This window comes from Chelonia mydas, chromosome 1, assembly GCF_015237465.2.
Source record: "Chelonia mydas isolate rCheMyd1 chromosome 1, rCheMyd1.pri.v2, whole genome shotgun sequence".
NCBI lineage: Eukaryota > Metazoa > Chordata > Testudines > Cheloniidae > Chelonia > Chelonia mydas.
The window spans coordinates 260,013,231-260,027,072 of NC_057849.1; the positions used below are offsets into that span (position 1 = coordinate 260,013,231).

General features: G+C 38.5%; 1 protein-coding gene across 7 annotated transcripts in view; it reads right to left on the minus strand.

Moving 5' to 3' along the window:
* The window catches only part of LOC102940459 (activating transcription factor 7 interacting protein), a 169,757-nt gene that overhangs the window by 35,823 nt on the left and 120,092 nt on the right, over positions 1-13,842 (minus strand). For all 7 annotated transcript variants that reach the window (XM_043544660.1, XM_027826477.3, XM_043544644.1 and 4 more), the window contains one exon: positions 3,758-3,836. In XM_043544660.1, coding sequence (XP_043400595.1) covers positions 3,758-3,836 — 79 coding nt within the window. The remainder of the gene's footprint in view (positions 1-3,757; positions 3,837-13,842) is intronic.

The following is a 13,842-nucleotide window of genomic DNA, read 5'->3' on the forward strand; positions in this document are numbered from 1 at the left end:
TGATGACAATTTCTTGACAGGGATTTTTATTCTCTTCCCCCAGAGTTCAAGCTGCGATGGGACAAGAATTTGTGCACATCCTCTTTCTCATGAGTGTGGGGAAATCAATCAAGTCTTTTGTCCACTGATGTTCCACAATGGGTTCTCTGGTGTCTACAGGTCTTCTTTTGTTGGGCAGGAGAGGACACCTCTTGTGGTAAACTAGTATTTCACTTGGTAATGCTTCTCTCCTGACTTTTGGGATGTCCACTTTCATAACAAACACTTTTACAGTTACAGAGAAAACACTTAAATATTACCTTATAATATGGGATACAGACATAATATGTGAAATTAATGCATGCAGAAACTGACAAGAATTTCATAAAGTTCAAATACTAAACACATCTCTCTAAATCTAATACTTATTTTAACAATACTAATACACAGGTGAGAGACTGGTTTCCAGCTATGCATTTGTCAGTGTTGAGTGAAGCCTATGGGCTTTGGCATGAGCTGGCACCTGGTCTATCAGCATCACACCCTTTAAAAAAAAATTAAAAAAAATCACATTCTGGTCTTGACACTGTAACACCATTAACAAATGGTTTTAAGTCTTCCGAGGCATTGTTGTTTTCCTGCAATCAGACTAGCTGCTGTATTTAATTGAAGTCACTTGATAAAGACATAAAAAGTTACATAGCATGAATATAGAAGCATTTTCAAAATAGGAGAGGTTTCATCCTGTCTTTATTAACTAGGAGACAGCTTGTGAATAATTCCTACCTTTATTATTTTGTGCCGGCAAATAAACTTTCTCCTAATTCAAAAAGCCATTTGCCTCTCTCCAGAGAGTACCAATTGTAATGCATATACCTGTTCACTATGAAAATGATACAAACCTACCAGCAGCTTTTATTTTCAGGGCAGTGAACAGCCATTCAGAGATAATGAATTTGAATGATGTGAATGCTTTCAAATTAGTAACCTAGAGATGAAAGGCTTCAGATCCCTTTACTAAGAATCAAAATCATTTTAAGATAGTCTTACCTAGCAAGAACAATTCCTGGAGGACATAATATTACTATGACCTAGTGCGCCACCGGAATCGTAGGATTTTAAACATTTATTTATTTAAAAAAAACCAAAAAACTCTTACAGATTTTTTCAGTCTCACTTCATTATAATTCGAAAAAAGATTTCCTGGGGTTACTGGATAGATTCATCTGGACAAATTTACACTGATTTGTAAAAGTTGTAGCTGCAATATCAATCTACAAAAAAATCCCTTTCAATATTCAGGCAGAGCTGGATGCACTAGAATTAAATTACCGTGTTTATGGACAAAAATAGTTACTGTGCACTGGAGTTAAAATATTAAAACTAAAATATTAAAATTCAATTTAAAATATTAAAAACTGGTGGATTTTGTGGCTGCAGTGCATTGAGTTAAATAGTTTACAACCATTTTTAAAGAAAAGGCTCAAATTCAAAAACAACTGTTACAGTACTTTTCTGATTCCAGCACGTGTGTCAAATTCACTGAAGTAGAAAAATGTTTAGCCTTGGCATGACATAACATAACTGAAGCAGAGCGTGCTGTATCCTAAGCAGCCTCATGTATCACTGACAAAAATCAAGAGCTCAGTCAAATTCCAGAATGTTCATTGTTGGAAATTATATATGAAGTTGAAAAAACAGCAGTTGATTTTCAGATACCAGTCTTAGCTAAATTAAATGCTGGTGTAGCTTGTTTTCCACATATGAACTGATGCAATTACACATGGAAGAGACTAACAGAGAAGAAATATGAAAATGCAGAGAGGCTAGTCTCACAAGGCCATTTTTCTGAAAACAGTCACCTTTTTAAATTATTGGAGTTCCCCTTAATCCCTTACTGCTGCCAGTTTCACTGCATTCTTTATTTGCAGCAGATGTCCCAACAGAGAACAAAAATGACTGGAAATTCAATTTCCATTTAAAATACGTGAATGACTTACAGTCTACATACAGGATATTTTGTGTGGAAACATGCTGTATTTTAATTGCAGTTCTTGGAGCACATAAAGGCTCCGTGAGGAAGATGAAGGACAAAGGGGAAGACTAGTAGAGAAATATGTTTGAAATCCACCTCACCATGCTAAATTTGAGTTCCAACACAGAAGCTGGAGTGACTGACTAGCAGGCCTGTGCACTGAGAGTGAATGCTATACAACATTATAACCTTTGTTTTTCAGAGGGAGGTTCCTGTTGGAAAAGTGTGAGCTATCAGAAGGAACCTTTGCCTTCCCTAAGAGTGTAAGTGTTCAGTCAGGAATTGTATAAAATGTTCTCTCAGGGGATTTGGTAGAAAGGAAGGGGAGACAGAAAAACACCACCACAGAACAAAACACAAACCCGCACAATTGGAGAAAACTCACCAGAGCACCAAGAACCTACGTAAAATAATCTAATAGTAATTCTGTAGACAAATCATAAACAGCTAAAATCAGAGCTAGAGGATTCTCCGGACAGCTACAGTGCATCCGATGAAGTGAGCTGTAGCTCACGAAAGCTTATGCTCAAATAAATTGGTTAGTCTCTAAGGTGCCACAAGTACTCCTTTTCTTTTTGCGAATACAGACTAACACGGCTGCTACTTTGAAAATAGACACTAAAGTTTTTGAAAGTATAAGTAATTTACGAACAGAACATAGTTTATAATTGGACTTGAAGACGCCACGTTTTTCCTTTGAGGATCACTGAAATTCCTCTAGCAGCCCCAATTAAGTGGGCTCTGACAAAATGATGAGATTATATTGTGAAGCTGAGTTGTCACACTGAAAGGAGCTGTGAACAAAGTCCATCTTTTACTGGCAGAAAAGATCTGTTGGCACAGGCCACAGTAACATGGATCCACTTTAGGACAATATCACATAAATCTCTATTTGTTCCCTCTGGTTCCTTTTACAATTTATTAATTTCACATGGGTAGCACCTTTGAATACAAACATTGTACAATAAATTTAACTTGTCAACTGAAGACCAACATTAAGATTAGATGACAATGGTAAAAAGACCTGAGTGCCTATGTTACATCTTTTACTGCTCCTAACATTGGTGATGAATTATAGATATGACGTTTTCTAGTGTAGACACAAAGAGCTGAAGTTGCATGACCTTCTTAGTTATGTCTCCTGTACTATCCTACCAGTTGAGCAGGGGAGGGAGGGGGAGTTCTTGGTTTTTTTTGTAACATTACACTGCTATTTTACTCAAGTAAAGGCTACTATATTGTTGCAAGACCTTCTACAAATGGGGAAGAAAATTAATATTGAGATCAGGTGAAGGCATCATGAGTATCTCTCAAAAAGAAAAGGAGTACTTGTGGCACCTTAGAGACTAACATTTATTTAAGCATAAGCTTTTGTGAGCTACAGCTCACTTCATCGGATGCATTCAGTATTTCTGTGGAACTTCTTTGGTACAGCACTAATACCACAGACTACCTTGAGACTTTTCAGGGACTAGATTTAAGGGAACAATGCAATACACTGGAATTGTAAGGCTAAAATTAGTTAAAAGGATAATTCTAACTTGCTTAAGTATCTGGTTTACAGTAGGTAGGAAGGTAATGCAAAAACTTTAAATCCACTTATCAATTAGAAATTCCCATTGTTCCTTTGGAAAGCTGTGAAAATATAATTGTTTCTTTGGAACATCCTTCTCAAATTGGTAGGATGAAATACTAATGCTAGCCCAGTTTTCCTCACAGCTAAATGGATCTCTTCTGACTTACCTTGGGAAGAGCCATCATCTTCATCATCCAGGGTGAGATCAATGACACCTCCTGAATCACTGCCTGTGACCTTCCCACTCTGAAAGACAAAACTCCTGCATTTTGCAAAGGCAACTCCATGGAACACAGCAGATAAAGAGGTCTTGACTGAAAACTGAGTAAAAAGGGGCTCAGAGCTGAAGCATGGTGACTGGAGAGGCACTGGTAATATTAGGGGAAGTAGGAAATTTGAGAGGACATTCACAGTGGTTGAGAAGGAGCTGAAAACAGAATGAATGGTATGTAACACCAATATTTTACAATTTTGTAAGATGTAGTAAGAGATATTGTAGAGTACTTGTATTTTATAAATAAATTATTATTAATTATTATAAGCCACCTTCCATTCAAGAATCTCAATGTTTTAAGCCAAAATACCCAGCAGGCTGTGCTTTCCTCAGTCACTCTATGAAACATCAGTGTTGCTACAAGGAAACAAAAGCAGCAGCAGAGTGGCCACTAGAGAAATGCATTAACCACCTTGAAATTAACAGTCCAGACTATATGCCCATTATGAAACTGACTTCATACTGAAAAAGTAAACAAAAACCACTTGGGCACCTATACATTTACTGGGCATATCAACACTGACAATTAAAAATTTCCAATTGTGTCGAGCCTTCTGAAGCCATTTCATTAATGTAATTATAGCCATAGGTTATGCTGAAGTAACACACAGATTAAGAGATTTGGAAGCACTCTTTTGAAGCTGATGAACAAAGGCAGCGTTTACATCTTCATGAGGACTCAATGTTGTAACAAACTAAAACATTACGAGCCAGAGAGATTTTCCTTAGAAGTAAACTGGGTTTCTGCTAAGAAGCATTCAACAAAATCTGGTTCCATGTTATTCTTTCAGCTATTCAGACTTGCTAGGCAGTCTACCCTCCACCCATGCACTTTCTTGAGATAAGAAAGGGATGAGGGGGAAGGGAAGAATGTATATTCCAGGGTCTCTGCACACATTCTCTGGAGAAAGTATCCATGATGTGAACTCCTGGTTTCTTAATCCTGCTGCAAAATTTGGGAACTTTCTTGTTGGTGTGGGTGGCGAACAGATGCATTGCTAGAGTCCACCATTGGCTGCAGATTCAGCAACCTTAGTGACTCCCAAACTCCCTGGGATAAAAAAAATGGGCTGCGAGTAAATGTAACAATTGATCCCAAGGAAGAATAAATGTGAAGAAATGGTATAGAATAGGGTCTCATCCATGGGCCAGTTCAAATGCCAATATCAGTCCTACAAAATGAAAGACGTGTGGTGCTGTCAAATGACTGTGGATCTGAAGAGCCATGACATTAGAAGTTACCTCTATGAATTCTCAGTTGGGCAAACCATCCCTTCCACTGAGACACTGAGGGGGAAAAGGATGGTGTCAGAGCAGTTCTTCTGTGTATTATTAATCACAAGTGATGGAGTCACCAAACATTGGGACATTTGAATCTAGAGTGGCTGATATTGATGATCTCTTCAGTAAGTCATCCAAACAGGGAAATCACTTGGGTTTTGCTGTCCCTGATGGGTGCTGTTGCCAGTGCTAAGGATCTTTATGAATATCCTACATGAGACAAGACCAAAGTTGAGGGAGGTTTTATTGAAAAAGGCTCTGTTTGAGGGCAAAATGAGATAACTCTGATGGGATTCTAGATTTAGTATGATTCTTTTCAATTTGACACAAGAAATTCTCTTGCTCTGTTATAACTATGCTAGACAGAATAGTTTCCATCTTGAATTTTCTGTACTGGATGAACTGATTAGGCAAGTTGAGATCTTAGACAAGGTAATTTCCCTCTGACTGCATGGTTAGTATTAAGCAGACAGAAGATTTCCTTTTTCATGCTGAGGAAATGGGTAGGTGGCTTTGTCTACAAGATAATGTATGATTTCTGCGATAGCATTTCTTTTCTGGGAAGAAGAAAAAAAGAAGAGACTCAGTGAGGAGGAGGAAGAAAAATCTAATGCTTAGCCATTTTTTAGTTTTCAGACTCAGTCTGAAGTAATTTCCTTCCACTCCTTCTGCCACAAGGAAATACAGATTCCGCAGAGGAACCTCCAGAGGGAGGAGAGAAACTTAACTCAGAAGTGGTCTTTGAGGCCTGCCTAACTTGTGTCAGTCAGTTAACAGGGCTGCAAGTTCTATTTAGCTTGAAAGTTGACTTTAGGAAATCTAGAAGGTCAAAATCTGGAAAAAAAAATCTAACTGGGGACTCACAAAAGGACAAGCAAGTCCTAAATGAATTAGCCAATGAAGTCTCAGGTTTTTTTTTTTTGCTTGTAAGAAGGGAACAATGCCTTAGGATCAGCCATGTCTTCCAAGGTCTTGTACAGGCAATCTCCCCAAAAGGAAAGGCCTATACGGCGGAGTGTAGATGCAAGACTGCTTGTCCTTAACCAGAACTAGTGACGAACTCAATGGTGCCTGCCATTGCCAGGGCTTTAACTGAGTCTTTCAAGAATTACATACAAATTAATTGGCAAGCAGAATGAGATCTAGCTTAACTTTCTACAAATGTGGCACTGAGCTCTTGAATCTAGAGAAGAGAACACAGTAACAGGAAGCCCTGGAAATCAGACATTTAAGTATCAATTCATACTGTTTTCTGAAGGTGGATTGAAATTTTCTGTCCCCAGAGTCCAAGGGAGAAATATTAACCTCTAATGAAAAGAGGGTATTTTTCACAGATTGAGTGGCTCCCTAGCCAATCCTTGGAAAGAGTGGTCACTTGTTCCCAGTGTTGGAGAGGGCGAGAGAGACTGTAGAGCTTGCCATAGACCTATGGGCTAGAAGACATAAGAACTCTGATTACATCAGACCTCTGCCTATCACGATCAAGTTACATAAATTCAGAGATTCCAAGGCTGGAAAGGTCCACTGTGATCATCTAGTCTGACCTTCTGTATAACACAGGCCACCAAATTTCCTCAAAATAATTCCTAGAGCATATCTAAGGAATCTAAGTTCTTGGGGAAGGGAAGATCTTATCTGAGTTTCCTGAGAGAAATATTTCTTACTACCTGTTCCCTACTATTTGAAAATCCAGTTCCACCCATTTCAACTGAAGACTATGCTTTGAAAAGGGACTGAGAGGAATAGCCTCTGCTACTCCTCCTGTAAGTAGTGTGGGAAAGGAAACAGCTCACTGTGATATGTGGCAAGTCACAGCACAGTGTAGGATTTTTGCCTGTTGGCCTGGCTGAATGCTCCACCAGAAGCCAAAAGCAGCTGCCTGAAATGGAAGCTGACATGAACAGAATAAAGAACAGGAGATGGTGTGTAGAGATAATGGAGCTGGGTAAGGAGAAAAGCACTCTTGGAAACTCGTGACTAGTCCTCATTTTGCCTAGCAAATCTGAACAATAGAAGGAAATCTATGGTCCAGTCTTCCAAGTGAACAGGAGCAAAAACAAAATGCTTAATTTTTTTAAAAGGCATATGATTCTAGAGATCATTCTGTACCTAAGAACATGCAATAGATCTGCTTGTTTCTATTCCCTCTCAGAACCAGGCTCTCACTTTTCAGCTGCAACATAAAGGTTGCCCTAACTCAGTGGAGGTTTGGTTGTCTGTAATAGTGGGGGATGAGATTGATAGCTGCCTTAAGGGTGGACAGCAAAGCTTTTTAAATTTTCCTAGCTGCTATGTTAATGTATATATGTTTAATGTATATACTTTTACAAAAAACCAACTTGCTTCTGTCTTTTGTTTCTTCTAGAAGTTTGCCCTTTGTAGTCTGTGTAACTCTGTGTTTTATGAAACAATGACATCACAAACCCTATGGGCATGTTAACCACGGACTAATCTGAGCTCTTCCTAATGCAAGAGTCTTTTCTCCTCCCACATGCTAGAAGGCTGCAATTAAACAGTGTGACAAAGTTCCTGCTCTACCTTGGTGGGTCTTGAGCTTATTGGCGGATTTGCTCGCCTTGGAGCTTCCCAGCAGCCCTCAGCTTGGCCGTTTTTCTGAATTCACAGTCCAGGTCGACGACTCCTGTGTCTGACCAGGAGTTGGGAGGATCTGGGGGGAACCCGGGCCCGCCCCTCTACTCCGGATTCCAGCCCAGGGCCCTGTGGAATGCAGCTGTCTAGAGTGCCTCCTGGAACAGCTGTGCGATAGCTACAACTCCCTGGGCTACTTCCCCATGGCCTCCTCCCAACACCTTTTTTATCCTCACCATAGGACCTTTCTCCTGGTGTCTGATAATGCTTGAACACCTCATTTCTCCAACAGTCCGCGTTCTCACTCTCAGCTCCTAGTGCCTCTTGCTCCCAGCTCCTCACACGCACACCACAAACTGAAGTGATCTCCTTTTTAAAATCCAGGTGCCCTGATTAGCCTGCCTTAATTGAGTCTAGCAGCTTCTTGATTGGCTGCAGGTGTTCTAATCAGCTTGTCTTAACTGTCTCCAGAAGGTTCCTGATTGTTCTGGAACCTTCCCTGTTACCTTACCCAGGGAAAAGGGACCTACTTAGCCTGGGGCTAACATATCTGCCTTCTATTATTCTCCTATAGCCCAACCCTGTCACAACAGTTTTAACCTAAACAATTAACTTTCACCAAGACACTGTAGAAATGTTTAAGTGATGAATGCAACAGAGAGGGGACTCTTACTTACATGTGCTTGGCACACAAAGAGCAGTGCTGTCAGAAAATAAAGCTTAAGTCTCTCTTGGGTTTTTATGATGAGGGGTTTATAGCCACTATTTCTGAATTTTAAAAATCATTAAAATAAGGACTTTGACACAGATAAATAAAACAGATATGGATGGCTATGGATCATTGAGTCTCTCAGGCAAAAAAGTGAACAAACTTTAAAAAACCTTGGAGGTCATGTTTAAACAGCAACTGGTCACAAGACTCTGCTAGATCCTATCTCCTGAATCCTTCTGAAAAGCAGCACTGATGTTTATAAACCTTTATACCAAAAAAGCAGAAATTTTACTACTAAAAATTCCATTTGCTACAATATTCCTTAATATTCTCTTTATTTGGCATATTTTTTACGTTTGTTTTTGTATGGTTAAACTGGTAATTCCACATCATGAGAATTTTGTATGTTTAACTTCTAGTGGTCATATTTTATATTTATTTATGCAACAGTGCCTCTTCTGTAGAGGGTGAAATAAAATTAACTTCATTTTTGTTTATTATTGTTGTTGTTTTCATACCAACACCATTAAAGCTTATGCCAGAGTTTCTTCTTAAAAGGAATCCTTTCCCAGTAATTTATAAGCTTAACTGTAAAAAAGTACTCTGTTCTGAAACTTTATGTCAAAGGTTACATCTTGAATATTAATACAATTACAGGATTGTAATAAGAAATTAATTTATGGTTTCTGTATGGTTTATAAACTACCTTTTTGTGCTCCTATTAATGTGTTCATGTTTGTTTTTCAAATTGGTCTGGTAAATTTCACTTTCCAAGTAAGCCATTTCATGGCAAAGTGAAGCTTTCCAGACTAGCAAATTTCACTTTGAAGTCTGCTGTGCAGCCAGCCAACAAGATTAACAACACAGGCACAAGAGGAGTGTCAGTAAACAAGAGAGAGAGGACAGAAGAGACAAGGAAGAGTGAAGGGGAGGGAAGAATAAACAGGCAACAGATGGGTAAGAGGGGGAAAGTAAAGGAGGAAGAAAAACCAACAAGAGAGGAAAAAGAGGCAATAGACCAGAACGGGATGCAGCCATCTCCACCAATCCTGGAAGCAATATGCAAGTGCTTGACAACGCCACTTCACGTCTCATTTAGTATTGTTTATTCTACCTGAAATACATGGCCAATAGGCACTGCTTTCATCTCTGATCCAAGTCTCTCCTAAAAAACTCATTTCTTAAGCAGTGAAAAGTTAATCAAGACTCCAGTACCTTCTTATATCGGTAAGCTGGTAGGCACAACCACAACACTGTAAAAATAATCTCTACCACGGCTCTTCTGCTCAATTTGCTTGCCATGAGTAGCAAGTAGATCAAAATAGTGAGGGAGAAGAGTGTATTGGCAATAAACAGCTCTTCCACACTACTAGCAAGTTCAGGGATGTGAAAGAGGAAAGACATGTGCAGGACTGGAGGAGGGGAAGCAAAGCAGGTGACAAAGTATAAATCTCCTTCAAACCAGTGACAGACTGTGCAATTCTATTTTTTGTGGGGTTTAATTCAAATCCTAATTTAAAAAATAGTTTGAACATATATTACTTACTGCAGTGTTTAGAAAACCACATAATGAAAATCATGTCTAAAATGTACTTTAATTTGGGGGGGGGGAGGGGTAAGGAGGTGTTTATATTTAAACTTGGCATTCCTGAGTCTTCTACTGGTTGCAGCCATCTTACTGAAAAGTGATCTGACACACTGGCTTGACTAAGTCTGTATGAAATCCATCTGGAAATATGTTTGTCTTTCATCATGAGAATCTATACAGAAAATTGTAATGAAAGAATCCTAACTTCAAATGTCAACTAATAGGATCAACTCAAGAGGTCTAGATTCCAAATTTTACACACCTTCAGATATAATGTGATAACATATCATCTGCTTCCCCCAATTCTACCTCAGCAATTCTTTCTAAAAAGAAAGAACTGCAGCACTGCATAATCTGACAAGCAGTCACACTGACCAGTGAGACACGCCTTAGAAGGTGTATGTCAGGAGCAAAGCAGGGATAAAGCACTTTTCTGTGCCTGAAGGCAGGTGATGTAGGAATAAGGAGATATAAATGGAGCCTTCCTATAACCGGCACAACACAAATTCTCACAGACGACAAAGAAATATACCACACACTCTAAGAATGAACAACTATTGGTGAAAGTAAAATGGCTGAAACCAAAGTATTTGCTTTGACGAACTAGTTAAAGTCTACAGTACTAGTAAATAGGGTCACCATAACATGTAACTGCAAGAAGATGCCTTCATTTGGGAGGATGTCACCATGTAGATTTGCAATAAAATCTAGGTGCATACTATTAATAGTACAAAGATGGGTAAAAGTTCTTTGAAAGCATGTAACTATGTCCAAGTAGTTGTCCCACAGCATAATGAAAAGCAGCCTCAGGTGCTTTATAGTAATGACATGGTGCTTTACTGATTCTGAAGTCATTCCCCCTCTCACTACTTGGAGTTTGGAGATATTGGGCTGAGTTATCACATTACATTCCACAGCTAAAACTTTTCACAGACTTGAAACATTTTGTTTTTCATGCTGCCTGTAAAGCACACTGCAGAGAAAGATACAACATGTGAGCTTGGCACCAGAAAGCCTTTCAGACAACCTCTGCCATATACAAGGCTGATACCAGTTTACAATTTAACAAGCAGGAATTCCATTTCTATGAGAAATCTTAAAATACAGGGAATGAGATAGGAGAAATTTAAGACCAAAAAAGGTTAAGGAGGCTAATGGTCTGATCAAGACAGCTACAATTCTGAGAATCGTCTTAAGGAGAGGTAGTGGCTGGCATATCAGGCAATATACACCAATTATTAGTACACTAACGAATGGAACTCTGGGAAAGAAACCTTTTGGGTACTGCAGCTAAACATAGAAATATATGTGTAGACCTTTCTTTATCACTGTAAAACCTTGATTTTTACTGCATGGAAAGCATTTTGGAGAAAGTTAACAGGTGTTTTCCACTATTTTATTTATAAATCAGACACTATATATAATTGTAAAAGCTGTTTTGGTATTATATAACGCCATGGTTCAGCTGATCACGTAAAAATAACAACGCATGGTTATTTATGTAATGCCACCTGCTTTATATAAAGAAACATTTAATTAAAAAAAAAAGAAAAGAAAAGAAAAGCTTAAAAAAAATTGAAAATGCAAAACTGAAAATTCATTCCAGCCTAGTAAAGATACAGATTCTGAAGGGTATCTGTGGCAGGTCCACAGAATACAGACCATTTTTTATTAATATTAGAACAGTTTCTACAGTAACAAAACAGAAAACAAAATTTGGAGTGCTCTAAAACAGACAAAACTGTGCAGCATCACATTACAATCATACAAGACGCACCAAGGCGTTATATAATAGCAAAATCACACTTAAAATTTTGAGGGGGGAGTTAAAACTGGGAGTACTCTGCTTATCTAGGGTGTTTTGGGGCCTGGCACTGTCTCTTTTTTCATCTGGGTATGAAACTACACATTTTGACCACACACTAAGAATTGGTTGTAAAGTTACAAGTTCAGCATTTTTCAACATATTTTAGCCCCACAGATTACTTCAGAATCAGATGTATATGGCCACTTAATAGTTATGACCTCCAAAGCAATTATGCTCTTTCCTTCCTACAAAATGTATTAAATATTCCAGCCTTGCAAAACTGTCATGAAAATTTACCAACCCAGGCACTATATTTGCCTTCTCTTACCAAGATGATGAAAATGACAATAACGAAAAATCTAAGTTTACTCGCCTTTTACTCCAAACAAGCAGAGTTTCACATGGCTGAAATATTCATTTTAACATTGTGTGGGTGCGCGCACAAAGTGCAAGTACTGCCAACAGACATTTTCTGTAGTATCTTTGGGATGGGACCATAGTGTTCCCCTTACCCCCATTCAGAACTGCTCATTACTTTCTTCAAAAGAACAAAGCAAGTCTGAACAAAAAAAGGGATCAGCAGAGTAACCAGTTTTAATATACCCCTATTTATCATATACCCTTTCATTTCTTTATTTCTTCAAATAATGTAAATTGGCTCTATTTCCATAGGGATTTTTAAGTAAGCCTCATCTATTCTCCCACGAACATAAAAATTATTAGTGGATAAAATTAGGATCCTTAGCACAGCCAATTCTAGTTCTAACAGCAATTTCTTAAGGAATAAGCAACTGAGATAGCACTTCATACATTTCTCACTCTGTTGCTGTGGCTTTGCATTTTTAAGTCATGTAGCTAAAAGGGTATATAACAAACACATGCGTGTGCACACACACACAAACAAACATCTCTACTCTTCATTGTTTTTGTAAGGTGATACATTTACTTCACTTCCTCAAAACCCACTGCCCACCCAAAAATGGTAAGCATCACAGACAGGCGAGCATGAACTAGGGAAGATCCCAATACTACAATTGGTGAGAAAAAATACATTTTTTTTAAAAAAAATCAAGGTTTAAAGCAGTAGATACAATGAACTGTATTAAGCTATCTGTGGCTAACATAATGGCACAAAGCAGTTGATCTAGATATTTTAACACTTGGCTGAATTTTCTAGTCCCAACCCAGCTCTATAAACACTAGTAAATTTTGCTTGTTGTAGAAGACGGCTGTTAGTGACTGGGGAGAGTTTTCCTAGCATAGTCAGGGTCTCAGGGAAAAGATGCATCATTTTAAAAGTTGGGAGGTTTTGGAGGAGCATTGCTTCATCCAGAAGCACTGCATGTTGTTGAATTGGGCAGCGCTCAAATAGTGATGGGATGTTAATCCACATTAGTACAGTTTCTGTACTGCCCGAAAATCTAAGGTTATGTCTATACTATGGACCTTACAGCAGTACAGCTGTACCGCTACAGCTGTGCAGCTGTAAGGTCTCCTGGGTAGCTGCTCTTTGCCAGCAAGAGAGAGCTATGCTGGCAGGAGAGCCTCTCTTGACAACAAAAAGTGCTGGTCCACACCAGCACTTTTGCTGGTGAAATTTATATCAGTCAGCAGAGTGGTTTTTTCACATCCCTCATTGCCAAAATTTTACTGGTAGTGTAGACAAAGCCCAAGTCTTGGACTTAGAATTAGTCTCAAGTAAAGGTTCCACCTTACAGATTAGAAATAACTGAACCTTAGCAGCGAAAATATACCTTCAATGTCAGAGACATAAAAAACAGTGTCCTGTTTTACATACATAATATATACATGTTTATTTTCTGTGAAAAAAATATGAAAACACAAGGAAACATTTTAATCAGTAATGTTTCAAAAATATGAAATGTATATTACTAGCTGCTTATAAATCTTTAAAGCTGACATGTCCACTCTGATCACACTGTTTCCCAACAGACTCTGCATTCATTAAGTTTATCACATATTGCAGGGGAGGGGAGAAGA